General features: G+C 37.0%; 1 protein-coding gene across 3 annotated transcripts; it reads left to right on the top strand.

Moving 5' to 3' along the window:
- The first annotated feature begins 189 nt into the window (after positions 1 to 189).
- LOC100267922 (vacuolar protein sorting-associated protein 52 A) lies at positions 190 to 27196 on the top strand. Of its 3 annotated transcripts, none has more exons than XM_059737623.1 (21): positions 190 to 320; positions 457 to 743; positions 1709 to 1803; positions 2019 to 2076; positions 2603 to 2698; positions 2901 to 3002; positions 11773 to 11856; positions 13482 to 13562; positions 15027 to 15170; positions 16024 to 16115; positions 17212 to 17293; positions 17657 to 17839; positions 20221 to 20336; positions 20432 to 20490; positions 23479 to 23579; positions 24698 to 24748; positions 25339 to 25518; positions 25615 to 25749; positions 25994 to 26068; positions 26478 to 26535; positions 26622 to 27196. In XM_059737623.1, the coding sequence occupies exons 2-21, from the start codon at positions 708 to 710 to the stop codon at positions 26924 to 26926; spliced, it is 2133 nt and encodes a 710-aa protein (XP_059593606.1). In that variant the 5' UTR covers positions 190 to 320; positions 457 to 707; the 3' UTR covers positions 26927 to 27196. The 3 variants fall into 3 exon arrangements, with proteins under 3 accessions (XP_059593606.1, XP_059593601.1, XP_010648842.1); XM_059737618.1 differs by having other exon boundaries at positions 245 to 417; positions 695 to 743; XM_010650540.3 differs by having other exon boundaries at positions 252 to 417; positions 592 to 743.
- Positions 27197 to 27428: the final 232 nt, after the last annotated feature.

A 27428-nucleotide genomic window follows, 5' to 3' on the forward strand; every position in this document is an offset into this window, starting at 1 on the left:
TTTCACCTAAACTTGAAAACTTCACTTGATTTTGATTATTAGTTAACTTAATCATGTAATCATCAAAACTTGATGAGGAGAAATTTGAGCTAACAATCAAATATAATTTAATAAATTTATTATTTGGTACATAAAATATTGTTGTCAAGCTCCATATGATAAAAGAATATAAAATTTATCTTATTATTAAATAAATTGAATCCCAATATGAAATTTTATCCCCCAAATCTACCAAAATTACCAACCGGTGATCATTGGGAGGCGAAGCTCAGAACTAGAAAGGGCGTTTTCATATTTTCGACAAAATCACGGGGCGTAAGGTAATTTAACTCGTCAAAATCGGCCTCTGCTTCCATGTTCTCACTTCTTGAATTTCAGAACTCATCTCACGCGCCACCGCCAGTGTCACTGCCGCCGGTACATCTCCTTATTGACTACTTTTTTGCATTTCTACAGAATTATACTTGTTTTTTCAAAATCTGCGGCATCTTAAATCTCCGAGGCGTTGTTTGGTTGCTGAGAATTGGATTTGATTTGTGTTCCAACGAATGCTATGGAATTCGAGTTGTTATTGACATATTGTCGATTTAGGGTTTACGGAATTTGAATTTGATTCCATGCAAGCAAACTCGATCTTATTGCACTCTACATTTTTCGTGTTCTGGTTTTCTTCTTGACACTCTCGACGGTTCAGTTGGCGCCAGACGATGACTAAAATGGCTGATACTGCAACAAATCAAGTGGTAAAGTTTCAAAATCTGACTTTCTTGTGTTATTTGAATTCATATTATCTCGAATCCGAGAAGTCTCGGTAGGGCTATAGATCCAAAAATCGGTGATCAGATCCGATAAAATGCCAAGAGATGAGGGATCATAACGGTTTTTTTTATCTGTTTGGTTGCCGAGGAAAATGAAAGGAAAAGAAATCAATTATTGCTTTTGCTTCGTTAGGTCGCTCCGAAAATGCGACTTAAGAAACTCGTTGTAATTAATATTTTTTGGTTGGTTGAAACAAATATTAATTCATTTTCCTAGTAAACAATCCATATTTCTCTTTTTTATGTTCTCCGTGGTTGATGGAATGTTAGAAATAAGTAAAGACAGGAAACTAAAATTTTAATTCTGAAAATGTTCAGGCTAAGTCGAGGTGAATTCTTTGTTTTTAATAAACAAAGCCTACAGGGAAATTAAGACTTCAAAGTTGTTTTTTTTTTTTTTTTTCTCTCTCCCTTTTCCAGTTTCCACTGTTTTTTGGCAACCAAAAGTAGTGTTAATTTCAAACTTTATTTATTTGTTCCATTGGAGCTATAACATCCTTTGGATTGTGAAAGGTTACAAATGTTAAAGGCATAATTGCTGCTAAACTTTTATATATATATATATTTCTGATTCTCTTGTTGCTTTGGACCACATTGTTTTCTACTGGTGGTGCTATCAAAGGGTTCCCATGCACATGATCAATCCGGCTAAAAATATTTTTCCTCGTACCTGTTGGCCTAAACCTGAACCTGCACATGAAAACTACCTTGGGCCATTGTTGTATGCTGTTTCGTTTGCTTGTTTCTGATTCTTCACTTGATAGACATGCTACAGTTGCATTAAAATTCTGAATTCTTAATTGTACCTTAGCATCTACATTTCCACACCAACTCTTGTTCTTATCACGAGTAGTTTCTGAATGCTACATTTTGCACTGTGTGTGTATCAGGGTAACTCTTATGGTGAGGCAAATGACTCTCAGGAAATTGCATTTGATTTAGGAGTATTTGTTGGGGATTTAAATTTTGAGGAGGATGTAAGCAGGTATACTTATTTCTTAAAGTTAATTTAAATTGTCATTTAATTTCCGTTTAATTGCTATTTAAACTATTTGATACTAAAGAACCTCCCCAAGGTTTACAATCATGAACATTCCAGTATCAGGTCCATGTTTACATGCATCTTACTATCATATTCTCAGCATGATGTCTACTATACTAACATCACTGGTACTTACTCTTATATTATTTATGTTATAGTGATGATATATCCCTGGAAGGATTACAAAAAGAATTAGAAGAATGTAGAAACGATGATGTAAGTAACTCAACTATTATTTTCTGTGGGGATTCAATTGTTACCAATATATGATATTTATCGTATTAATGCTTCTTCAAGTTTCAGTAATTGTTTATTGTTTGCATCCTGCACATACATTCGATGTAAATGACTTGGGCCCCCCATTTTGGTGCTCTTTTTTAAATGTCTTATTTTCTTAGCCTAAAAATAAAATAGTTGATTGTACCTATTTTATTCTTCCAATCCTTGTTTATCCTGTATTTATCCCTTAATAGATTTTTGTTAATTGTAAAAAAATTTGTCACAGACTGAACTTAAGGTCTCGTATTTAATTGCTGTGGCAATGAATGGGGTTTATTCTTCAGCTTGCTGTTTTTACATAAATGGAAAGGCATTGATGTACCATATGGTTTACTATCTTCTCATGCTTTCACAGTAAATTAGAAGTTTAAAGTTGGCCCCATCCTTTTTATGAAATAAATAATTCCTGTCTAAATGCTTTAATCAAATTTCTCTCCTTCCTATTTATCTTAACTGTATGCAGGTAGTTGCAAACATACTGTCTAAAGGTACAAAATTAAGAGAATATACAAAGGGTGTTGAGAACAATTTACGGCAAGTCGAGTTGGACTCGATTCAGGTTGGTGTTTACTTTGCATTACCATTTATGGGCAATGCATTGTTGTGGGATTTGTGTTCTAACAAGCGGTTTAATTTGTTATTGTTCATTCTATACAACTTATGTATGACTGTTCTTCAGTCATTGTCGAGTTATCTCTTTCTTCTTCCAGTATTCATGAGCCATATTTATATATTATTTCTTTACTGTCCTAACAATGCAGGATTATATAAAAGAAAGTGATAATTTAGTCTCTCTTCATGATCAAATCCGTGATTGCGACAGTATACTGTCACAGATGGAAACACTTCTCAGTGGATTTCAGGTATTTTAACTCTTTCTAGGAGAACAATATTCAGTTGTATTCTCTTGCATTTAACATCTCATTGTCTGTAACAACATAGGAAGGCATGCTGATTATATTTGTTGGCAGCCATCAACATATTAGCTAGAGAAATAGTATAGGTCTTTATTGTGCTTTTATTACTTTGGAGCAGTTCTAATTTATGACATTATCTTATTTATTGGCTGTACAATGAAGGACATGTTGATATATATATATATATATATTGGATTAATTAGAATAAAAAGAACAAAATGGACAATTGAGTATCTACTATATTACAGAATAATCCCATGGATAGCATTTAACATTATACACTGTACTGCATAACCATGCAATTTTGTCAAAAAAATAAAAAATAAAACAAAAATTATTGCTTTGATTTTGAATGTCGAAAAGGAAGGGAGAGAAACCCCATTTTACAAAAGAGGGAGCATAAGGGGGATTTATTTTGCACAAAAGCTTCATTATAGAGAAAGTTTTGTTGCAAAGAAGTGAGGTCTTTGAGTCCCTGGGGGTAGTTGCCTTCAATGGAGATCATTTAGGGTTTTTGTAATACTTATAAAGAAAGAAAAAGAGACAGGCCTGGGGTTTTCCATCTGAAAGAGAGACTCAGTGATGGGGATCATAATCACCATTTCAAGTTTATTATGGGTGCAGACATAGAGGATCCAACATCACTAAGAAGAGTTCAAAAGAGAGATTGAGAGGAGATCGGGAGGCTGCATAGAGACTGAACAGAGAAGACTGTAAGATGAGAAAAAGAGATTGTGAAAGATTGAGAAAAGACTGAAAAAAAAATCTTGCTCTTTTTAATGTTCAGCATGCTTAGTGTTATGCATGTCACCACACTTAGTTGTGATGGAAGTGTCCTGTTAAAATGGTAAAACCTTTAAAAAATGTTAATAGGTTAAGAAAAAGAAAACAACTAAGAAGCATGCCTTGCTAGTGCATGGCCTAGTCCAAAGGCACTGCCTTGCACCAAAATCAGTGCTTTTCAAAAGATGCCTCACCTAAACCAAAGTGATGCACTTAACACGTGTCTCTCTATGCTTGGCACCTGGGGCACATATTTAAGAACTATGATGGGGAAGGCAGGGAGACATCATTTGATTGGTTCACATTAGGTGTATAGACCCAATGGTGAAGGTGGGCTTGGCATTGGTAAAGTTGCCTTCAGGAATGGATTCTTTTTAAGCAAGTGGTTATGAAGGTTGCCCATGGAAAGTGACATTTTGTGTCACAGGATCAGTAGGAGCACCCATGGGGCGCACACTAATGGTTGGAATGCTAGCATTGGGTTAGGTGGTCGTATGAATGCCCATGGAAGGCTCACAAGGTTTCCTTGACCTTCCTCACTTGCTTTTTTGATGGCAATGTTACTAAGAGTCATTTCTAGGAGGATATTTGATGGAGAAGATTTACCCTTGTGCTTTCACTTTCCTAATCTTCTTACCCCTTCGGGGTTATTTTTTCAACCTGTTTTTTTCCCCTTTGACTTTCTCAATGAATCTCAGATTTCGATTCCCTTTCTTCCTTCCAGCATTATATGGAAAGCTAAGGCTCCAACTTTGGCTTCGCTTGTGGCAAATGGCAAACAAATAGATCAATATCAATTATATGTAGCAACTAAGTAGGTTGTATAGAACCCCAAACCCTGAGTTTTGTGTTATTCCTTCAAGCAGCAGTGGTGAGACTATTGACCATCTTTTCCTTCATTGTCCTAGAACATTGGGATCATGGCATAGGCTTTTTGCACTTTTTGGGGCCGTTTAGATCCCACCTAGATCTTTGGTTGATGTGCGGGTGAGATTGCCTTCCAGGGATTTTGAGGATCTAACAGGAGTAAGGTTCTCTGAAGAGTGGTCACCACATGGGGACCTCCTCTGCTGGATTATTTTTAATTTAAGTTTCTAGTTGGAAAACCCAAGCCAGATTAGCATTAGCAGAAATTTTCTAGACATGGAGGAGTGATTTGTTGTTAGATCTTATTCTTAGGCTTCTGAGGAAAGATTGGCTATCAAGGCAGAGTTTTTGGCATTTCTTAAGTGTGACCCTAGATTCTTCTTAGAGACCCAACAATCTTTTAGTGGAAGGTAACTTTATTTTAGTTATTTCTTGGTTTTTTTTTTTTTTTGATAAGTGTGCGCAAATATATTAAAAGAGGCAAAAAGCCACAAGGCATACAGGACGTATACACAGTAGCCAAACCAACAACCAACACTCACCACCCCTTAAGGAGCGGCAAGCCATTCCAAAAAACCTATAAGCGAAGAGGACTCCTCTCCCATATACACCCTAGCCCAACTCCACAAGTTACAAACAAAAGAATTCTTTAGCTTCTGGATAGCTAGAGAGCCCCCCTTGAAAGCTAATCTATTTCTCTCCTTCCATACCGTCCAAAAAATACACAATGGAATGGAAGTCCAAATCCTTTTCCTCTTTCTCCCCACAAAAGGGCCCCTCCAACTGACTAACATATCTTTGACTTTCTCTGGGAACACCCAATTAGCCCCAAACAAGGCCAAGACAATCTCCCAGAGAGCCCTTACAACTATACAGTGCAAAAGTATATGATTTACATTTTCCTCTTCGCAACCACATAAAAAACACCTGTTAGGAAACTGCCATCCCCTTCTTTGAAGCTTGTCCAAAGTTAAAACTTTCTCCCAAGACGCCTCCCAAGCAAAAAAAGCAACTTTGGTTGGAACCTTATCCACCCAAATGCCCTTTTTCGGGAAGCTAATGACATTAGACCCTGCCAATAGCTTGTAGGCATCTCTAATCCGAAAGAGGCCGGGGCTCTCTCCTTTCCAAATCACTGCATCCTCTTCAAGAGAAATCCTCAGATCCCTCAACAACTGCAGCAGCTCTCCTAAAGCGTCCAGCTCCCAATCATTAAGGTTTCTGGAGAGTCTTAAATTCCAACCTCCTTGGCCGAGGCTAGAATCCCACATCTCATTTACCGAGGCGTTCCTTAGGACTGCCAATTCAAACAACTGGGGAAAAACTTGGGCCAACTCCTCATTACCACACCAATGGTCAGTCCAGAAACTCACCTTAGTCCCCTTTCCCACTTTGAATTCAATATTATCCCAACACCAAGACGACTCCTTCAAGATATCCCTCCAAACCCCCACCCCAAACGTTCCGCGGGCCTCCTTTGTTCTCCAACCAAAACCCAACCGACCATACTTCACCCCAACCACCTTTCTCCAGAAAAAATCTTCCTCAATGGCGAACCGCCAAATCCATTTCCCTAACAGAGCCTTATTCAAAAGATCAATTTTCCGAATACCAAGGCCCCCACTCTCCTTTTGGGTACACACCACCGCCCAATTGATAAGATGAATCTTTCTTTCCATACTTCCCCCTCCCCAAAGAAAGTCCCTTTGAAGCTTTTCAAGCCTTTTAACAACCAGCTTAGGCATGCGAAAAAGAGACAATTGGTAAATCGGCATGCTGGCCAAAGTGCTTTTGATGAGGGTAATCCTCCCACCCTTTGACAAATATTTTCTTTTCCACAGTGCAAGCCTTCTTCTCATTCTTGCTTCAACCCCATCCCACATAGCCATGGCCTTATGCTTGGCTCCCAAAGGCAGCCCCAAATAAACCGAAGGTAGGGTCCCCACTTTACACCCTAACTCCACCGCCAACATCTCAATGTCTTCCACCTCTCCAACCGGGATTACTTCACTTTTAGCAAGATTTATTCTAAGACCAGAGGTTGCCTCAAACCATACCAAAATCCAGCTTAGGTAAGTAATGTGATCTTGCCTTGCTTCACAAAAAATAATCGTATCATCCGCAAAAAGTAAATGGGACACGTTTATCTCCATTCCCCCCCTCCCTTGAATGCTACAACCTGAAGTGAAGCCCCCATCAACAACCCTTCTCAACATAGCGCTTAGAACTTCCATGCCCAGCACAAAAAGGTAGGGGGATAGTGGATCACCTTGGCGTAACCCCCTAGAGTTGGAGAAATAACCAGCTGGCACCCCATTGACCAGAATAGAAAAGCTTGCCGTTGAAATACACCACCAAATCCATTTCAACCACCGGTCCCCAAAGCCCATCTTCCGCATGACCTTCATTAGGAAGTTCCAATTAATACTATCATAGGCTTTTTCAATATCCAGTTTACATATCACCCCTTTCTCCTTGCGTTTAAGCCAATAGTCAATTACCTCATTGGCTATGAGTGAAGCATCTAAAATCTGTCTTCCCTTCACAAAGGCATTTTGGTCCGGCGAAACCACCTTGTCTAGCACCTTCTTAATTCTGTTGGCCAGCACTTTGGCCAAGAGCTTATACACACCCCCAAGCAAGCTGATTGGTCTGAAATCCCCCAAATCCTCAGCCCCCCCTTTCTTAGGAATGAGGACAAGAAAAGTAGAGTTAAGGCTCTTGGCAAACGACTTGTCTTCATAAAACTCCTTGAACACGTCCACAATTTCCTCTTTCACGAACTCCCAACAGAACTGCCAAAAGGCCACTGTGAACCCATCCGGGCCTGGGGCCTTATCACCATTCATCTCCATCAGAGCCAAATGAATCTCTACCTCAGTAAAGGGCTGCTCCAAACCTTCAGCTTCAGCATGGTTTAAGCTTTTGAGCTGCAGCCCTTCTATATCAGATTTCCAAGCTTGGTCCTTTGACAACAACTGTTGAAAGGCATTCACAACCCCCTCTCTCACCTCCCTCTCCTCCTCCAACCACCTCCCATTGATTTTAATCTTATCCATGGAGTTATTCCTTCTATGAGCATTAGCCATCCGGTGAAAGAAACCCGTATTCTTATCACCTTCCCTCAGCCACAACTCCCTAGAAGATTGTCTCCAATGTGTTTCTTCCAGAAGAACCCAATTTTTGAATGCCTCCTTAGCCTCAGTTTTCAGCTCTAACTCCCTTTCAGTTAGACTCCTGTCGCTCTCCACCCTATCCCAAAAATCTACTTGTTGCAAGGCTAGATTTTTGTTGACTTCCACCCTACCAAACACTTCCCTGTTCCAAGATTTAATTTTATCCTTCAAAAACTTCAATTTTGAGGCCACTCTGAAGCTAGCCCTCCCCCTTCCCCTCGCCTCCTGCCACCACCCCCGAAGGAGATCCTTAAACCCCTCAACTTTGAGCCACATGTTTTCAAACCTAAAAGGGGAGGGGCCCTTTCTTACCCCCCCCACCTTTCAGTAAAATGGGGAAATGGTCAGAAACGGGTCTGGGCAGCCTGCACTGAAGGACCCCACTGAAACAGTCCAGCCAATCTTGGGTCACTAAAAACCGGTCCAGTCTAGCCCAAGCTTGGTTATTCCTTCCCCCACTCCAGGAAGCCACCCCCCCATGCAAAGGAATATCCAAAAGCTCTAACTCATCCGTCACCTGGGCAAATTTTCTCATGGCGCCAGTCAGCCTCCCCTGATTACTCCTTTCCCCAAGGTTTAGAGTGACATTAAAATCACCCCCAACACACCAAGGGTCATCCCAGATTCCCCTAATCGCCCCAAGCTCCCCCCAGAAGGTGTCCCTGTCTTCTTTGGGAAACGGCCCATACACACCCGTAAAAATCCAGGTCTTCCCATCCTCAACATTCCTAAGTCTGCAAGAAATTGTGAATTGGCCCATTTCCATCTCAAGGATTTCTAGGGTTCTTTTGTCCCAACAAATTAGAATCCCTCCTGTTGCTCCCTGAGCATCCAAAGCACCCCAATCCAGGAACCTCCCTGACCCCAAACTCTTAACCATACCCTCATTCATGGATTGAATTTTCGTTTCCTGGATACAAAACAAGTCAACTTTTTGCTTTCTAATCAGAGCTTTAATCACTTTCCTCTTTGATCTATCATTGACCCCGCGTACATTCCAGCTCAAAAGCCTTATTTTCATTGGACTTCCATAATTTGACACCCTCTTCCTTGCACAGTACCCTTTCTCTTCTTCCCTCCCTCATAGTTAACTGAGCATTCGAGTCTTCTCAACTCCCTTTCGAATTTCGATTTCTCCAACATAGCTTTGCTGTGAATTCTTTCTCTTCTCTTCCTAATTTTAACCATGAACTCCAGAATGTCTTTCTCTAAGCCCTCTGTCGAAAATCCCAGGAATTGACTGAACCTAGCCAAATCACTTTCTTCCCATCTTTCCTCCACCCATGCACCCTCTTCTTGAGAAATAGGCCGGGCTAGGCACAAAGCCTTTCTATCATCCTCCATGCTGTCGTTACTGATCTCGACCAAGTCCCAACACTTCCCCACAGCCTGCTGTGAATGCCCAATTTCCTTGCATAGACAATCCCCCTTGGTTGACTCCACTAAAATTCCAGAACGGTCGAAAGACTCCTTCCTTGGAGTCCGACCAAAAGAGGAAAAGAAAGGAGGAGAAGGGTCCAAAGTCACCATTCCAGAGGAATACGGAACATACCTTGCGTCTTCCTCCAGCAGAGAGCTATCAGTTCTGGAGATTCCCCCCCACTGTGTCTCGTCTCCACGTCTTAGCCCCCACTGATCATCCTTCCCCCAGCAGTTAGAGATGCCCACGTCTGGGCCCCTCAGTGGGCTTCGCTCCATAGCAGAGGAGCCCTTCTCCTTCTGGGCCTTAGAAGAAACAGGAGGATATGTGCTTCGAAATGCAGGCCCATCCCTTTTTAATAATCCCAAAGGCCCGACCTTTTCCTTGGGCTTCCCATTTCCATTCCCATAACACACCAGCCCAAGCGGACTTGGCCCAGTAGAAATGTAAGCTTTAGGCCCGCTAGAAGATGATGCTTGGCCCAGCAAACCCAGCCCACCCGATGCATGGAACCCAACTGGAGGCCCGTCTTCGCTCCGAATTGGATCTGAGTTCTGACCCGACCCACTGGCCTGACTCTGCGTCCCATCCTCAGTCTTGGTTTTTTTTTGAAAAGGCGAGGCTCTTGGAAGGGGGATAATGGTTGCAGAAAATCTTTTGTCTTTATGTAGAGAATTTTTTTTTAGTGGGCAAAATAGAGAGCAACTTTTTTCTTTCTTCAGAGTTATGTTGTTCTCTAAAGTAAATCCCTTGTCTAGCCAGCCAAACAATGGATAGGTTGGTTAAGTTAGGTGGGCTTTCTATATGGCGTTGTTAATTCTTTTCATTGGGCTTGTTAATTCTTTTCATTGGGCTTGTTATTTCACTTGACGGATCACCTAGTTAGCTAAATTGATTATAGTGCTATTAAAAAAAAGGGAAACCTTTGAGCCGAATAATTGTATTTATATAGTTCATGCTTATAGATTACCAACTCAATTACTTAGTCTTCTAGTTACCAAGCTGAAGTACTTTGTCAGGTTAGCTCAAAGACAGACCAAGCAGTACATTCACAACATAAGTAAAAGCTAATAAAAAATAACTCAAATGACCTTATTAATCTTATCAACACTTTAAGGCAGCATGGCCATTTTGGCTACAGTATTGTACACTTATCTACTTGCTTTGGAATGATTGCTTTAGATGATTTGGTTGGGATTGAAGAGTGGCACATTTTCAGTAAAATAATTGTATTCCTATTTGATGTCGAGTAGATATGATCCGTTTCCAAAAAGACATTATATGGAACCCTTGAGTACCAACGAAAGTGGTTTTCTTTGCCTGGGAGGCAGTTTGGGGTAGGATTCTCACCACAGATCAGCTGAAAAAGAGGGGTTGGACCTTAGGGAACAGATGCTCTTTATGTAAAAATGAGGAAGAATCAGCAGATCATCTTTTGCTTCATTGCACTAAGACAGGAATCTTGTGATAGCTAATCTTCTCTTTGTTTGGGATAGAATGGTTGATGCTAGATTCAATTAAAGGGGCCCTCTTACCTTGGCAGTGGAATATTGTGGGGAAGAGAAGAAAAAAGCTTGGAAGGTTGTCCCTTTATGTATTTTTTTGGACCATTTGGAGGGAGAGAACAGGAGGTACTTTGAGGACATGGAAAAATCGGATCAAGCATTATAATCCTCCTTCTTTTGCTTACTTTTGGATTGGGTGAGGGTGGGCTTAAATGATGCGACTATGTCTATGGTAGGCCTAGTCGATTGGCTCGGTGTTATGTAAGGGATGGGGCTATTGATCTTGCCCATCTCTTCTATTCTTTTTGTTCTTGACTTGGTGCCCTTGTATACATCCCGTCTACTTTGGTGCGTTTTTTGATAGGCGCTGTTAATATATTTTTTTGCTTGCTTATAAAAAACCAGAACTCTTGGCCACTAGGCCCGCTACTAATTTATTGTTGTTGGAAAAATACAACATGGTATGGGTTTTATAGTTTTGGGCCCTTCTAGTAGCAACAAATTCAGGAATTAACAACTGAAGATGGTTTACAAAGATCTATTTATGGATTGCATGAATGCCTGGATAAAAAGGCCATTCCATTCTTTTAGGTGCTCAAAAACGAACATTTCATAAGTTAGAATTGAGTTCTGGCGGCACATGTTACTACTGCTACCATTGGTCGTTGTTGCCAGTATGAGTTAAATGGTGTAAACAAGCACTGAAAAAACATTATTAAACGTGTGTTGTATTAAAGAAAAGGTGTACACGATGTATACATATATGCATGGGATATGATATTAGTGCTGTTTGTTTAATCCTTTTCTTATGTTAATTCATTAGTGCGGTATCAGATCGTCTTTTTTTCTATGCTCATTACTAACTTTCAGTTCTCTCCCTTTTATTCTTTTCTTCTTAAACCCAATGGACATTGATGTTTTTCTTTGTTATAGTTGGATTGATAGTTTCAGAAATTTTGTGCTAGGCTGAGATTGGTTCCATAAGTTCAGACATAAAAATTCTCCAGGAGAAGTCTATGGATATGGGTCTGAAGCTGAAGAACCGTAAGGTATCATCTTTGTCTGTTGTATTGTGGTGTATTTCCTAGTTTGTTGCATTAAATTTTTGGTTTAGTTTTTAGTTTGTGTACCTTTTGACATTTGCTTCTTGCCTGTTAAACAATATTGTCTCATGCAATGTTTTTAGAACTAGACCGGTAATTGACCCAAAAAAGTTATTGGGTTAAGGTTAACTAGCATGGTCAAACTATGATGTTTTATATTGCTAAAATTTAAAAAATATATAAATAATTAAAAGACTTAAAAGATGATTCATCTTTTTTGCCTTTAACATTACTAGATTAAATCATGAGAAGAATAAAATGTAAATGTATTAATATTTGTAATTTAGTTAAATATATATATATATATATTATGGATTTATCCATATTTTAAAAATTATATATTTTATCATTCTATTGTGTTCAAAATTGATAAATTCATTTACCTATGGTATTATTATGCTTATCAACTTATGAATGAATTGAGGTTAATATTCATATTTATTTTGAAGTTTTTAAACATGCTATTTTACTAATGTAACTCAGCATATTTTTAAAGGGGTTAACTTGGCCTAGTGGCAGCTAGCACTTAGTTTTTACAAAGGGGCTGGGTTCAAACCCAGGCACCCTCCACACTCTGCAATCCACTTTTGGAAAGAAAAAAAAACCCCCTGCCTAACAGGTAAAAGAACCAGTCCGTCAGTGGTTTAACCAGTAGAATTGGCTGGTCCAGTCCGATTTTAAAACATTAGCCTTATGATGTAATATGGGTTTATTAGATGCTATATGTTTGGTTATTGGAAAATTTGAGGGAAATGTGAGGCAAAGAAAATGAAGAGGAAAAATAAAAGGAAAGAAAAATAAAGGAAAATAAAAAATATGTTTGAAATTAATAAATTATTTTGATATGCTCTTTCAAACTCATTTCACTCATCTTTCCACTTCTATATAAAGATTAAATAATTTGAAAATACATAAAACTTTAACTAATTTTAATTATATTTGATTTTATTTTGTATTTTCTGTGGTAAACCAAAGAAGAGAAATTTTTTTCCCTTTTCCTTAGTACTTTCCAGGAATCAAACATAACCATTGTGGTTTCGTCAAAATAATGTATGATGGAATATGAGACTTACTTTCTTACTTACCAAAAAGAAAAAAAGTAAAAGAAAAATACGGGACTACTTTCTTCTCCTCTTTAATTTGCTATGCTAGCATGGTGTCAGACTCTCATCCGACTTTGTTATATTTGGCTCTTTTTTTTAGACATTTTTTTCCTTCTCCCATTCTTCCTGTTTTTGGTTGATCCCGCCAAAGGACGTTTTCCAAGAATCATTAAAGCTTTTGGTGATGTCAGCAATCCATAATGTGTTAATGCCAGCATACGTATGAACTGGGAGAGTTGATAGAATGTAAATGTAAAAGTAAATTTGTTTTGCTTTTACTTGTCCTTTAATATGTCCCCTAAATTCTTCAGCCTCTTTTAAATAATATTTATAATTCATCATGAGAGAAATAAAAATCTCACATCTATTAATTCCAGGTTATCCTTTCCTCTAAATTCTTATTTCTCCCATTTTTTCCAGTTTTCTTTTATGCCTGACACTATGGTTGTTGTTTGTGCTCTTTAACAGGTAGCAGAGTCAAAACTGGCAAAATTTGTTGAAGATATTATAGTTCCTCCAAGGATGGTAGACATAATTGTTGATGGAGAGGTAATTGCAATTTTTGTGCATTTATCTACATTTTTGATATTATAGTTCCTCCAAGGATGGTAGACGTAATTGTTGATGGAGGGGTAATTGCAATTTTTGTGCATTTATCTACATTTTTTATTTCATTGAAATAGTTTTTTCTTATCATGCTAATTTCAAACTTGCTCTTATCTGGTAATTTTCAGAAGTATTTTTGGGGTAACCTGTCCTTGGCATTTCCTGTATTTTAGAACAAAAATACAGGTTTATTAACCACTCAATTATGTTATTGCTGGGTAGGTTTGTTAAATAATTGTTTTTTAATTCTTTTATTGATGCTGTTGTTTCAAGCCTTAGGATGTGGATTTTGGTCTTGTTTGATACGGATTTAGCTTCTAATAAGGTCATTTTTGAAAGATCCCTACATAGACTGATAGAAGAGCTTGCTGGAAGGAGAATTGTTAGTCTTTGGTTACCATATTTTTAGAAAGACTTTTAATATGGATAATTTTGTCATCATACCTATGAGGTTATAAATGTCCATGTGTTTTTTTTTTTCTAGAATAAATACTAACTTCCAGCATCTCTTTCAAAGCTATTGTATTGTAACTTTGACTAAAGGAGCTTTAAGTCGTAATGTCTTTAACTCAAAGGATTTCTTAGATACAACTAAACATAGGAGAAAATAAGGTTTTATTGTCAAAATGCTCTTTTAAGCCATATAAATAGTTCACCAACTGGGGCCTAGGAAGTAGTAACAGATAGTACGATTAGTGATTCTTTTTATGGTTGGAGACATTATTAGTCATTTCTTGAGTGGTTTCATGAAAAGACTTAAAACGCAAGGACTTTGGTTTGGGACATTTGCTTTAGTAGCAATTTAATGGTTGTTTTCTATGCACAATATAATCAATAGTTCTTATCAAAAAAGATAAAAAAAAAATAAAAAAATCAGTAGTTGGGGTTCTTCTTGACTACAAAATTTGTTCTTTTGTGTTTCCTGTGTACTAGATTGAGAGATTTTAGTATTCTTTTACATAAATTAGACTTGGAAAACTCATTCCACAGGGCTGAGTTGGTTTACAGGTATTTGTTTTTTCCTTTCAACAACTCTGTTCATTCAGTATTATGAACATGTGTACTTTGGTAATAATCACTCATTCACCTATAAGACCAGATACTCTCTGGTATATAAACTCCTTTCTCTGCCATCTTAACCTGGTTAATTTTGTAGCTGTTGGTGCTTTGTCATATATGATTTACTTTTAGGTATAGCATAGTGTTGATCTGTTATGTGCATGATAGAATTCAGCCACGTTTCCTTGGTTTGCTTATTGTACAGTACAAGTTGCCTTTTGATTCATCTTCTGAATATGGAATTTATTCTGTTTCTGAATACAATTCAAGTATTTTGTCTGAAAAGAAGTTATCTTGTTTTTGTTCTCACTTAGCTGCTAATCTACTTGGATTGGTATTCTTGTTCAGGTGAATGAGGAATATATGAGAACTCTTGAGATCCTAAGTAAGAAGTTGAAGTTTGTTGAAGTGGAACCTATGGTTAAAACTTCAAAAGCTCTAAAAGATGTTCAACCCGAGCTAGAAAAACTTCGTCAAAAAGCAGTCTCAAAGGTTGTTAGCTGGCATATGAAGATGCAATTTTCTGTTATTAACCAGTTAGTTACATGTATGGCAGCATGTTTCACTACATAGGTGTCATCATGTTTGATCCCACTCTAATGTCTTGGATATCATATGTTTTTATGCATGGATGTCATACATATAATGCCTGCATTTTAGATGGTGTTTTTTGCTTCAGTCTGGTAGTGTGGATTATTAATTGGCTCCATTAAGAAAGATCTGCAGCTATGACTCTGGATCTGTTGCAATCATATGTATTGTAAAGAACCAAAAATACACATTTAAACATGAGGCAGTTGGTACATGCTATATTTGTCACTTTAACCTATTTAACATTACAACATCTACATCCACTCTATTCAGCTTTCAATTATGTGGAAAACTAATTAATTATTCTTTGTTAATCTTCTAAAAATTCTAGGCTTATTTTTCCTTCCAATGAGATCTTACAAAATCAGAACTCTCACTCGTCTGCCAACAAGTGCAGTGTTCTTAATTTGCTTTCCTATTTCCCTTTGTGGGGCAGGGATATGATAGAAGTTTCATCTGTAAATCATAGAGCTATCAAGGTTGTTCAAAAGACTTGGTTCATTTATTACTGGAATCTTACCAGTTTAGGTAAATTTGCTAATAGAAAGGCTTACTTGAAAATCAAAATCTGAACTGTCATGAAATTTTTTTTCCTCGAAGAGGCAAACAGAAAAAAGCAGGGGGCACCAAAAATGATTCAAATGATTTATATTAATCACATAATGATAGTTTGTTGGAAATTCATGAAACCCTATTACTGCATATGTTGTCCATCAATAATTACATGTAAATCTTTCTATCCATCCTTCTGCAGGTGTTTGAGTTCATTGTTCAGAAGCTTTATGCATTGAGGAAACCTAAAACAAATATCCAGATCCTTCAACAGAGTGTTCTTCTAAAATACAAGTTAGTTGTTTAATTTGACTTTTTTAATGGTGCTTTGCTCAAATTCATTTATTTATTGTTTGGTGCAAAATCAACCATGTTTGATCTTTTGTGATATCCAACTCATTTTTTGCCCTAGAGTTTCAGTTGTTTATAATATGTGAATCACAATTAGTATTGTATTTTTGGCCTGTTGTTTGAACTGTTGTTTATCATAATATGTGACATCCAAATATTTGAACTGTTGTTTCTTGTGCCCTATTAAGAAACCAACTTGCAGCCATGTCTAATTTATGTTGCATTGAGAACCTGTTACTGATATTTTCAATAATTTTCATTTACCGTATCTATTTGCAGTAGATGATGATATTAGGAACCTTTTTATATGTTTTTAATATTCTCCAGAAGCCATTCCTATTCACGATATATGACTTATATTGGGATTTGTTGATATTTTTGTCTATATTTTTAATGTTATCATATGCCCTACTGATTTTCAATAGATGAAATACATCAGAAATTTGTATATTATTCTTCATATTTTTAATATTCTCTATATATCATGCCTGTTATCAATTGATGAATGCTTTGGGAATTTGTTTATATTTCTATTCACTATGGCAGGATTCTACTGTTTTCCTTGTCATCTATACAAACAGTAATGCAGTTATGTCATGTAAAAATATTGAGTTTACCAATAGGAGAAACTAGGCGTGTATTCTTGTCAGTTTCAATTTTCGAGTGTGTTGTAGTCCATTCTTCTGGTTCTTGAGTTCATGGTGCTGATTAACTGTTGCTTTACTTGTTTAATTTTTGTCATTAAGTTGTTGATAGAAGGTGCTTAATCTTTACATTGATTTTCTATAATCCGACTTCTGAGTAAAGTATCAATGCATGGAACCAACTAAAACATTAAGAATTTATGTTTGTAAAGAGTGCCACTAATCCAAATTGGATAATTAGTATCCATTATCAAGTTTACCTATGTTTATGGCTTATCCATCAATTTATTAGTTACTGCAGTTGTTTGTGTTAATCACAATATTTTTTCTTTTGGAAAGAGATTGTGTCAGTTAAAATTTTAATGTAATTTAATATGAATTAACATGATGTGCAGGTATGTTGTTTCCTTTCTCAAGGAACATGGCAAAGAGGTATATATTGAAGTCCGTGCGGCATACATTGATACAATGAACAAGGTAAATGCTATAGAATCAACTGTAAATCTCAGAATTAAGTTTTGCTTGCACTACACCATTCAAATACATTTATATGGATATTTTAAATATTGTTCTCTGGTTTTTTTCCCTTTAATGGATGGTGCAGTGATTTGTGGTTTTTTTTCTCTTATTTGATTTCTTTTGGCATTCAACATGTTGTACATGTAACCGACTATCTCTCTTTTGTGCATATGAGTGCCCCTATGGTTTTCGATCACTGTATACATGTTTTACACATGTATGTTAGAATTCCATCTTTAACAGCTAATCCTGTTTTGAAGTTCCAAGGGGATCAGGTTAAAGTTATCTCAGAGATGCATGCTAAGCAAGTTTATTTTGCAGGTTTTAAGTGCACATTTCCGTGCTTATATTCAAGCTTTAGAAAAATTGCAATTGGATATAGCGACATCCAGCGATTTGATTGGTGTTGACACCAGAAGCACCAGTCTTTTCTCAAGAGGAAGAGAACCTTTGAAGAACCGATCTGCTGTTTATGCTTTGGGGGAGAGGATAAGCATTTTAAAGGTATTTTGCTGCTAACATTGAGACACACACAAACACAAACATACACAAACACGCATGTACATATGGGTGTCATATGCAGTGAGATAGAGTTTATTTGCAATGTCCAATATTAAAAACTCCCTAAAACCCATTGTCTCATTCTTTACAAGGTTGCAATACGATTCCCAAAATGCCATGGTGAAACCAGTTGGCCTTGGAGCTTTATTCCCACACAAAGGGGACAAGATGGTGGAAACCTCCTCCTCATAAAAGGGCACCTCCAAGCTCCTTCAATCATCACTTCCTAGAGCTTCAAAGCTCATCTCACTAATTCTCGATCTCCAATCCCCCACTTTGAACAGGAGGGTTTGAAAGACCTTAGACACCCCCTCCTTTATATCTGCATCCTCAGACAACCATTCTCCATTTGCTCTGACTTTGGCTAAGAAATCTCTTCTTTTATGTGCGTGGGCCATTTTATGAAAGAAAATTGGTGTTTTTATCCCATCTCTTGTTCAGCAAGCATCCCCCTTTTGGCTTTCTCCAAGAAACCATACTATTGTCCTGCCCCAAGTCTGGATGCCCTTCAGTTGAGACAGAATAGGAAGAAGAAGAGATCCTGCCCCTCAACAAGGAAACAAAGGACTGAGGTCTACCTATAAATCTTGCAGCTTTGGCTAACCGCATACACCTCCCCTTTGATCTCTGGGTTGTCCCCAACACACATGGGTCAAAGAATAAGGACCTGTTGCGACCCCTCACATTGCAGGTAGGAGAAATCTGGAACCCCCTCTGGGTTCCATTTCCTTTCATTATAAGATTAAGTTTGGGTTTCCCCTGTTTGCCTTTGGCCTGATCCACTTTGAATAGGCGCTTGATTGGGCTGCAAGATACATCACTAGACCCAGCTGGGCCAGATCCACTAGGGTAGTCTCCACCTTCAAATCTTGCCTGGCCCTTATCACCTAAGTCCAATGAGCTGCATTGCAATGGGCTAGAGGCGGTCCAATTCCTTTTAGGAATAAAGCTTATTTGGGCCCACCAGCTCAACAACACCCATACAATGTCCCTTGGAAGCCTCGAGGGGAGCCCAACATCCTATCAGGTCCTACAAACTCCTGATTGCCATAGACTGAAACAGCTGGTCCCACCACTCCATTTGCAGGCTTCTTTCTAATGCTTTTCTTCTCTGTTCTCTTAGAAACCTTTATTCAGAAAAATTACATATATATATTAATTCAGTTCTCTGTAGTTATAAATGAAAAGGACAAAACTAAAATAAAATGTTTTCATTTTCTTAGGTTCATGGCATTTTCTTAGTTTGTCCTTTTCATTTATATTTTCTATGGTTTCCAGTAATTTAGACAATATGCATATGGTGCTTAACATGGTTTGTGCAAGAGGGGTTTTTCTATTGTTTCCATGTGTGCATGATTCTCAATATAATAATGGGCCATCTAGATAGAATAGTCTTCTAAATGGAAATGTTTAAGCATCAACATTAAAAAAACTCATTGTAGACTCTGATTAAAAAACTCATTATAAATGCTTGTTTCATGGCAATAAAATGTCTGCTTTTGATCACAAAAATAAATTAAAAAAAAAAGAAAAAGAAGAGAGATTCATTATTCTCTAAAAGCCTGGCTTACCAGAAGAAAACAAAGAAAGAGAGATGGAGAGAGAGAGAGAGACTCATTATTAATGCTAGTGTAATTTTATTTGTGATTGATGCTATGATTATAAATTGTGGTCCAGAAGACTCAAACAGCTATGTTTTGTCAGACCTCCATAGGAAATGGAGGAAGGATCACCTGTTCACTCTTGACTAACTTTCCTGTTTACTATCTTTCAATGATCAAAATGATGGTTTACTCATGAAATTAAGAGATAGATTTTGTGGAGTTGACAGTAGCGTGTTACTCTAAAAGTGAGGAAGTCTGGTTTTAGGTGAATTGATTTCAAGGAATAAAATTTTCCCTCTCAGTTAGGAGCTGAACAAGTGGGGCATTTTACTAGAGAATGTATGAGCTAAGGCCATATATTGTTCTATTAAGGAAATTGTGTCTTGTTTTGACTGGTGTTGACACAAAAGTTCGGTCAAAATTTTCCCAAAACCTTGATGAGTTATGAATGACATTCATAGATACAAGGGGGAAAAGGTTGAACCCTATTAACAATAAATTTGTGAGGGTTGGAGAGAATGGATGATGTTTGGTGACATGCAGGACAATCTCTATAGTGTCTGTATGAAATCCGTAAAAGAAGAAAGATTCCTCTTATGATTAAATTTGGGGTAACTGCGTTTTGTTTTTTCCTCTATTTTCCTTTTTTTCAGTTGTATTGCTTTCTTATTTTCTTTGTATCTAACTGGAACATGTACTTTGATTCTTCATTGGGTTCAGGAGATTGATCAACCTGCATTGATTCCACATATTGCTGAAGCCAGCTCCACAAAGTATCCTTATGAGGTCCTCTTCAGGAGTTTGCACAAGCTGCTTATGGATACTGCTAGTTCCGAGTACCATAGAGTTTGCTCTGTCCCTTGGTTCTTCTATTTAAATGCTTGTGAATGCTTAGTCAATATATCTTTATTGCTTTTCTTTTATCCTACAGGTACCTTTTCTGTGATGATTTTTTTGGGGAAGAAAATATATTTTATGAAATTTTTGCAGGTAACAGTGATTTATTTTTGTAAAATATTTTGAACCTCGACATTCATGTACTGATTGAAATTTTAGAAGTAGAAGTGCTTCATTGCGTTGGTCCCTATCCAATTTTATTTGACATTATGTGACACAGCTTTTGTAAGATACATAGATTTTGATATAAGAATATCCTTACAGGTAATGAATAAGGTAGCCTTCAATTAAATATCAGTGGTAAGGGCTTTGAGTTTTAGAGAGGAGGGTGGAATTAAAGCCTGAGGGGTGTGGTGGTGAAAAAGAAAAAAAAAATCACCATTAGGGATGGAGTAAGGGATAAAATGGCAACGATTTTGGGTGGTTTATGGGCTGAAATTAGGGGGAAAACCTTGCTGTAATGTCCAGGCAGCAACTAAAGAACTGGGCTTTAGTGGGGTAAGATTAGCAATTGGGTTATCTTTCTAGGTAGGGTTTAGGGATAATCTTCCACACCCCCACCCCCCCTTCTTTTCATAGGCAAATAAAGCTGTATTGAATCTATTGATAAGCACTTAACAGGAAAGGAGCATACCCTAGGTATATTCAGTGTAAAAAAAAACAATAAAACAACAACTGACTAACCATATGATGGATACAAAGCACAACCAGCAATACAAAAGCCTACTATCCCAAGTTTAGACAATCAGTGAAATCCAATGAACCAGGACACCATCTCCAATGGTACTCTAGATCACTTGAAAAGGGTTTGATCAAGTCCTCCTTTAGATCTTGTTCAGGAAGCTCCTCGTTGTTAAAACCATGACGATTTCACCCTTATCAAAAGCACCAGAACAAGCAAACTGAAGTCATTCACTACACCTTCCTCCTCTTGTCCATACTCTGAACTTTCCAATCCAAAAGAAGCTATCTAATTGACTCTGGGAAAGTCCACTGCAACCTGAAGATTTGTGAAGTAAAAGTTGGGGATTAATAGTGCTGGTTGTAGGTAAAAAGCTTGCAGACCAGTGTGTCATTTGGTATATCTGGAATGGAATAGGAGGGATTTTGGAGTTTTTGGCCTTGAGGCCAAAAGATGCTTTCCTTAAGTTTTGGTTGATCGTCTGTCTAGGGCAAGATGTCTCTTATTGATTTTGTTGATAAGGTGGGATTGGCCTGGGACTATGGCTTGGCTGAGTTTTTTTATTTGTTTTTCTTTCCTCTTGTCTTTGTATGGAAATCCCTTGTATACTTCCTGTTTGCAGGATTCATCCCCTTATAGGTGCTTTAATTTATTACCTCTTCGGCCCATCAAAAGGGACAAAAGGGGGCAAAAAGAAAAAGAGTCTGAAAAGAAGTGTAGAGCACTAACAGGAGAAAGAGAAGATGCCTTAAATTTCACAAAAAACCTTTCATGAGTTTCACCTTTTAGGGACCATCAACTGGAGCCTATAGAACTCTATACATTAATTGGTTAAATTGTATCTACGACTCTTGCTTATATAGAAGCGGAGTTTCCTCTGGCTTAGAAAACTTCCAAACAAAGAAATTTTTACCAAACAAAGGCTTTCTAAACTCTAAATAAGGCTCAAACTTGGAAAGCCCTCACCAAGTGAGAAATCTCATTAACTTAAATCACAAGGGGAAAACACTACTTATAGAAACTACTTGCTAAAGTTTTCTCTTCAAATATAAAAACTACTTCTGTCATCTCTCTTGAAGGACCTCAATTCTTGTACTTTCTTTCTTTGATTAATGACATTTTTTATTGTTTGTGGAAAAAAAGTGTAGAAAACTAAGGACTTCCTAATTATCAAATAAAATACTTTGGTAAAAAAAGGATGTTATCAGATAAGATCCGGACTAGAACAAAGAAAGAAGAGAACTAATAAGATCCATGATGAAATGCCTACTTTGGTGGAAAAAAAATAAAATTAAGGACTTGTTTGGTAACTGTTTTCGAAAACATTTTTGAAAACTGTTCTCTAATTTTTGTAAAACAAAAGTCTATTTGAAAACCTAAAATGTTTTTAACCTATTTTTAATATTTTATATATGTTTTAAAAATAATTTTTATATCTAGTGTTTTATTTTTAATTATTCTACATGTTTGTATAATTATTTCTTAAAACAACCCTCAGAAAACAAGTGAGAACAAAAGAAAACAAGTAAAAGATTTTATCTGAAAACACCTTATTTTCTGTTCTTAAAAACAACAAATAGAAAATAGTTTTTCATTATCAAACGTGTTTTTTGCATTTTTTGTTCTAGAGGACAAAAAACCATTTTAAAAAACAGTTCCCAAACAGACTCTAAATCTTCAAGTATCGGAATATTGCCTCAATATGGAACTTTCAGATCTATTCATATCTAAGAAGGCTCACATATGTTCATTTGTAACCATCAAAAGCACACCTCTATGAAGCAGCACTTACAGTTGATCGAGGAGCTGCGGCTGTTGGCTTTGCAGATTTTTATGGATGCTAAGACTTTCTTGTAGCCATCATTTTAAGCCAGTAACCATTGTCATATACTAGGGACTTGTAAAAAAAACCATCTTTTTAGGTTTTTAAATCTTTAAATTAATTTATCCTGAGCATCATAAACTAACATTGCTTGTAATCTTTGGGCAGTTGATTCAAGGGTTGAAATTTTCCTTTGTAATCTTTGGACTCGGTGCAGGCTGCACATGGTTCCTAGTCCTCTTTCCTTTGTAGACTTTGTGGAGTGGTTGGGTTTAGGATAAGGGGGTTGTAGTTGGTGTCCCTCTTTGCTTTTGTGTTGCCTTGAGGTGTTTCTTTGTATACGTCGTATGTACTTTGGAACGCTTTTTCTGGTGTTACTTTTTATAAATTGATTCTGATTACCTATCTCAAAAAAAAAAAAAAAAAACATGGGATAAATATGGGCAATACTAATTCACATTTTTTTGGCTTAAAAATATTCTTTAGCAGTAAAGAACATTCTTATACTTTTTGTGGTTACAAAATTTTTGAAGACATAACAATAACCTCAAATATGCTTTAACTTTGATATTATCAGGTCCATTTGCTGTCATTGATGAACACTTCAATTCAATCCTTCCAAATTGTTTTGATGCAATTGGCCTGATGCTTATGATCCGCATAATACATCAACACCAGGTAATGTTACATCTATAACATCATGGTATTGCTTTTTTGGGTTAACTTAATATATGTACTTCTGGTTTCCCAACTGAACCTCATACCAAGAGTCACAAAGACTTCATTTATATGCACAAATACATGCATATGCACCTGCCTTGTCTATTCATCATCAATCAAACCAACTGCTTTCAAAGTTGTGGGATGTGACAAAATGAAAGTGGACAGAGAACATTTACAAAAATTTTAGAATGATATGATGGATATCTAATTTGATAATAGGTGAGTTCAGTGTCATGAAGCGTATTGGTACTGATAGTGAAGAGGCCAGTTTGAATACATTATTTAAACTGATTAATGGGCACCTCAAGACAATATTGATTACATAAATGTGCAAAATGTAAACTGTGCTCTCTAATACTAGCAGTCTGGCTCCGATTTTCTACTTATATTTCTGAGTATATTTGTGGGTCTCTGTGAGATAGTCAAACTTTGTTGTTAAAGTCATCTTATTGCTTGAAGTTGGCATTGAACATAACACAGGGATAGAGTTACAACTTGTGTGGTACAAATTTAAATCAAGCTTCTGAAAGGTGGGAGCTCTTCTTGAACTCTGACCCATTCCAATATTCAAATCAACTGTCCAACCTGCTTAACCAGGTCATATTGAGTCTGCTTTAAGCACTGGGTCTCATGTTCTCTTTGGTTTGAAGAGAATTTGGGTCAGGTTGATTTAATGCTATCTGATCTCTGTTAAATGATCTCCATTTATCCAGTACTCATTTTCATTGAATAGTCACATGGCAAATTCATGTTTACTGGTTCAAAAGTATGCTTGAAATTGGTAGGGATTGCAGGGGGCTTTTTAAAGTAGGTATTTTATCAATGATCACATTCCCCAGAACAAGATTAATTGCTTTGAGTTTTGTTTTATAAATATCAATTCCCCTGGTCAAAATCTTTGACCTGATGCTTTGGCAAGCTCAAACAGTGTGGAGTGTCATTTTGCAAGTATTTCATCCCTAAGTAAAGGATTTTTAAAATTTAGCATAACTAATCTTTTGCTCTGTGGTTCAAATTTGGTCAACATTGATTACATATTACAATCTGGCACTGATAACTTCTTTCTTTTTCAGCTTGTTATGTCTCGTCGGCGGATTCCATGCTTGGATTCATATTTGGATAAGGTCTGTATCTTCAAATTTAATTAAATATTTTATTCTCCATTTACTTGGTTATCTATGATGAGTGCCCTTACCATTCATAAAGGACTGACAATCAACCACCATGTATGCAGTTCTCTTATAACCACCATACATATTGCAGTGCAAGCTGCTGAACAATTAGTGGATTTAGTTATTTGTCAGAGAAAAACAAAAGAATAAAGGAAAACGCAATATAACTCAAATATCTCGGTGGTAGGCTTTAGAATTATATTTTGTAATTGTGTAGGAAGGTGGGAGGGGGATGGCTAAGACTCCTAAGAGTTCGGGGAGGTGCTACTTTATCTTAGTATCAGTAGAACGTATTGAAAGACAAGAAAAGTAAATGGAGAACTGAGTACTTTATCATCTTATTTTTTGTTTCTTATAGGCTTACATCATTCAAGTTTAGAGTGATGAAAGTTGTACGTAGAAAAGACAACTGCAAAAGTATATTTTGCAACCTTGACCAACTTGCTTTGGTTTGACCTGACTTGGATGAGTGAATACAGCAAAACTAAGCTAAATTTAGTCTTAATTAGATGACACTAACTAATTTCAGATGAATTTTGCAGGTCAATATTTCTCTGTGGCCACGTTTCAAGATGGTATTTGACATGCACTTGAACAGCTTGCGCAATGCCAACATGAGGGCATTGTGGGAAGATGATATTCATCCTCACTATGTCATGAGGCGTTATGCTGAGTTTACATCCTCACTTATTCACCTCAATGTTGAATATGGAGATGGGCAGGTTTGATGCATTTTGTGATTGAAAATTCTAAGATGTTTCTTAGTAATATTTTAGTTGGAGTTACTGCTTAAATATATTGCCCCTTGATATTTGCAGCTTGAACTAAACTTGGAACGGTTGAGGATGGCTATTGATGATATGGTCATCAAGCTTGCTAAAACATTCTCAAAAACTAAACTACAGACTGTGTTTCTTATAAACAACTATGATATGACAATTGCCATTTTGAAGGTATGGATCAGTATCTACATTTTCTTTATGGACAAAACAAGATAATGGAGTCAAGTCACGTATTAAATGCTAGACCCCTCAAGTCACTTAATGGGTTGAACAGTGTGAAGCATTACTTGGAGAAATTACTTTGCTTCACATATAATGTCTTTCAGATGGAAGCCATGTCTACTCATCTTGGATGCTGCAGAAGGTTACAATTTCCATAGTTGATTGCATTTTTTTTTTCGATATTTGTTTACAGGAAGCTGGTCCAGAAGGTGGGAAAATTCAACTGCACTTCGAGGAACTTCTGAAGAGCAACACAGCAATATTTGTGGTATGATTTGAGTTTAAAGCTTGTATTTATACAGCACAGAAATCCCATTATGAATCTAGAAGTTGGATGATTGCAGCTAAACTCTGTTCGGCTCTTTTTTAGAGAAAAAAATATTGACAAAAATAATAGGAATTAGAAGGGGAAGAATCATCTCCTTTCAATCTGCAGTTTGTCTGTTTTCAAAAAGGAGTAATCCAAACATCAAGCCATTAATCTTTGCTTCAGAAAACCATATTGCTTGGTAGTGTTAGAACAGTAAAACCTTTTCCATCAGTAGCAAAAGTGAGTTATGCAACTAGTTCTTTTACAAATGGGTCGTCTGAAACCTAATGGGTTGAATCCCTGTGGCAAGACCGATCATTTAGGCTGATTTTCGAACTCCTGTTACCTTGCCTGTGTCTCCCTGCAGGAGGAACTACTACTAGAGCATTTCGGTGACCTAATCAAGTTTGTAAAGACCAGGGCCTGTAAGTATCTCCATCTTTTCACCCTCACTGTGACATCTAACTTCTCCATTGGCTACATAAGCTTATGTGCAAAGCTCTGTTATTAGCCGAGGACCCGAGTTCCAGCTCCGAGAGGCCCATAACTGTGGCTGAAGTTGAACCGCTTGTGAAGGACTTTGCAAGCAGATGGAAATCTGCGATAGAGCTGATGCACAAAGATGTGATTACCTCTTTCAGCAATTTCTTGTGCGGTATGGAGATCTTGAGAGCTGCATTGACACAGCTGCTGCTTTATTATACCAGACTTTCCGATTGCATAAAAAGAATTCCCGGTGGATCGGCCCTGAACAAAGATCTCGTTTCCATATCATCGATCATGTATGAAATCAGAAAATACTCGAGAACTTTCTAAATCATCGACCTAATGCTGCTGCTCTGCTGGTGGAAAACAAGGCTTTGAACAGAGGTTGATTGTTGTCATGGCAACGGAAACCATTTTGGACGTAGGCTCAAATTTGAGGATAAACTTAACAAACATTAAAATGGAGAGGGAAAAAAATACAGAAAAACAAACTATAATTCGTAATTATTTTGAATGTTTCGTGACCGTTGCAAACGGTGAGTAAAGTTTGGAATGTGATTTTTATTATTAGTTGTTTCTAATAAAATAGGAATTTGAACTGGGGCTGTGGATGATGCAGGAGACACCTAGGTGAAGTTTATGACTTATAGCGTTAAGTTATAGCTTTGAATGAATTTATTTTTGAAATTTGCTCCCTCTAGTTTAATTAAAGGCAAGCAGATCTTTAAAAAAAAATACTAAAAAATTTATATTTTAGAGAAAACAATTTAGCAAATGAAAATAGAGCTTCATATGTAAGTCGTCCTAATTTATCTTAAATTTTTTATTTTAT

This window comes from Vitis vinifera, chromosome 1 (genome assembly GCF_030704535.1).
Source record: "Vitis vinifera cultivar Pinot Noir 40024 chromosome 1, ASM3070453v1".
Lineage (NCBI taxonomy): Eukaryota > Viridiplantae > Streptophyta > Magnoliopsida > Vitales > Vitaceae > Vitis > Vitis vinifera.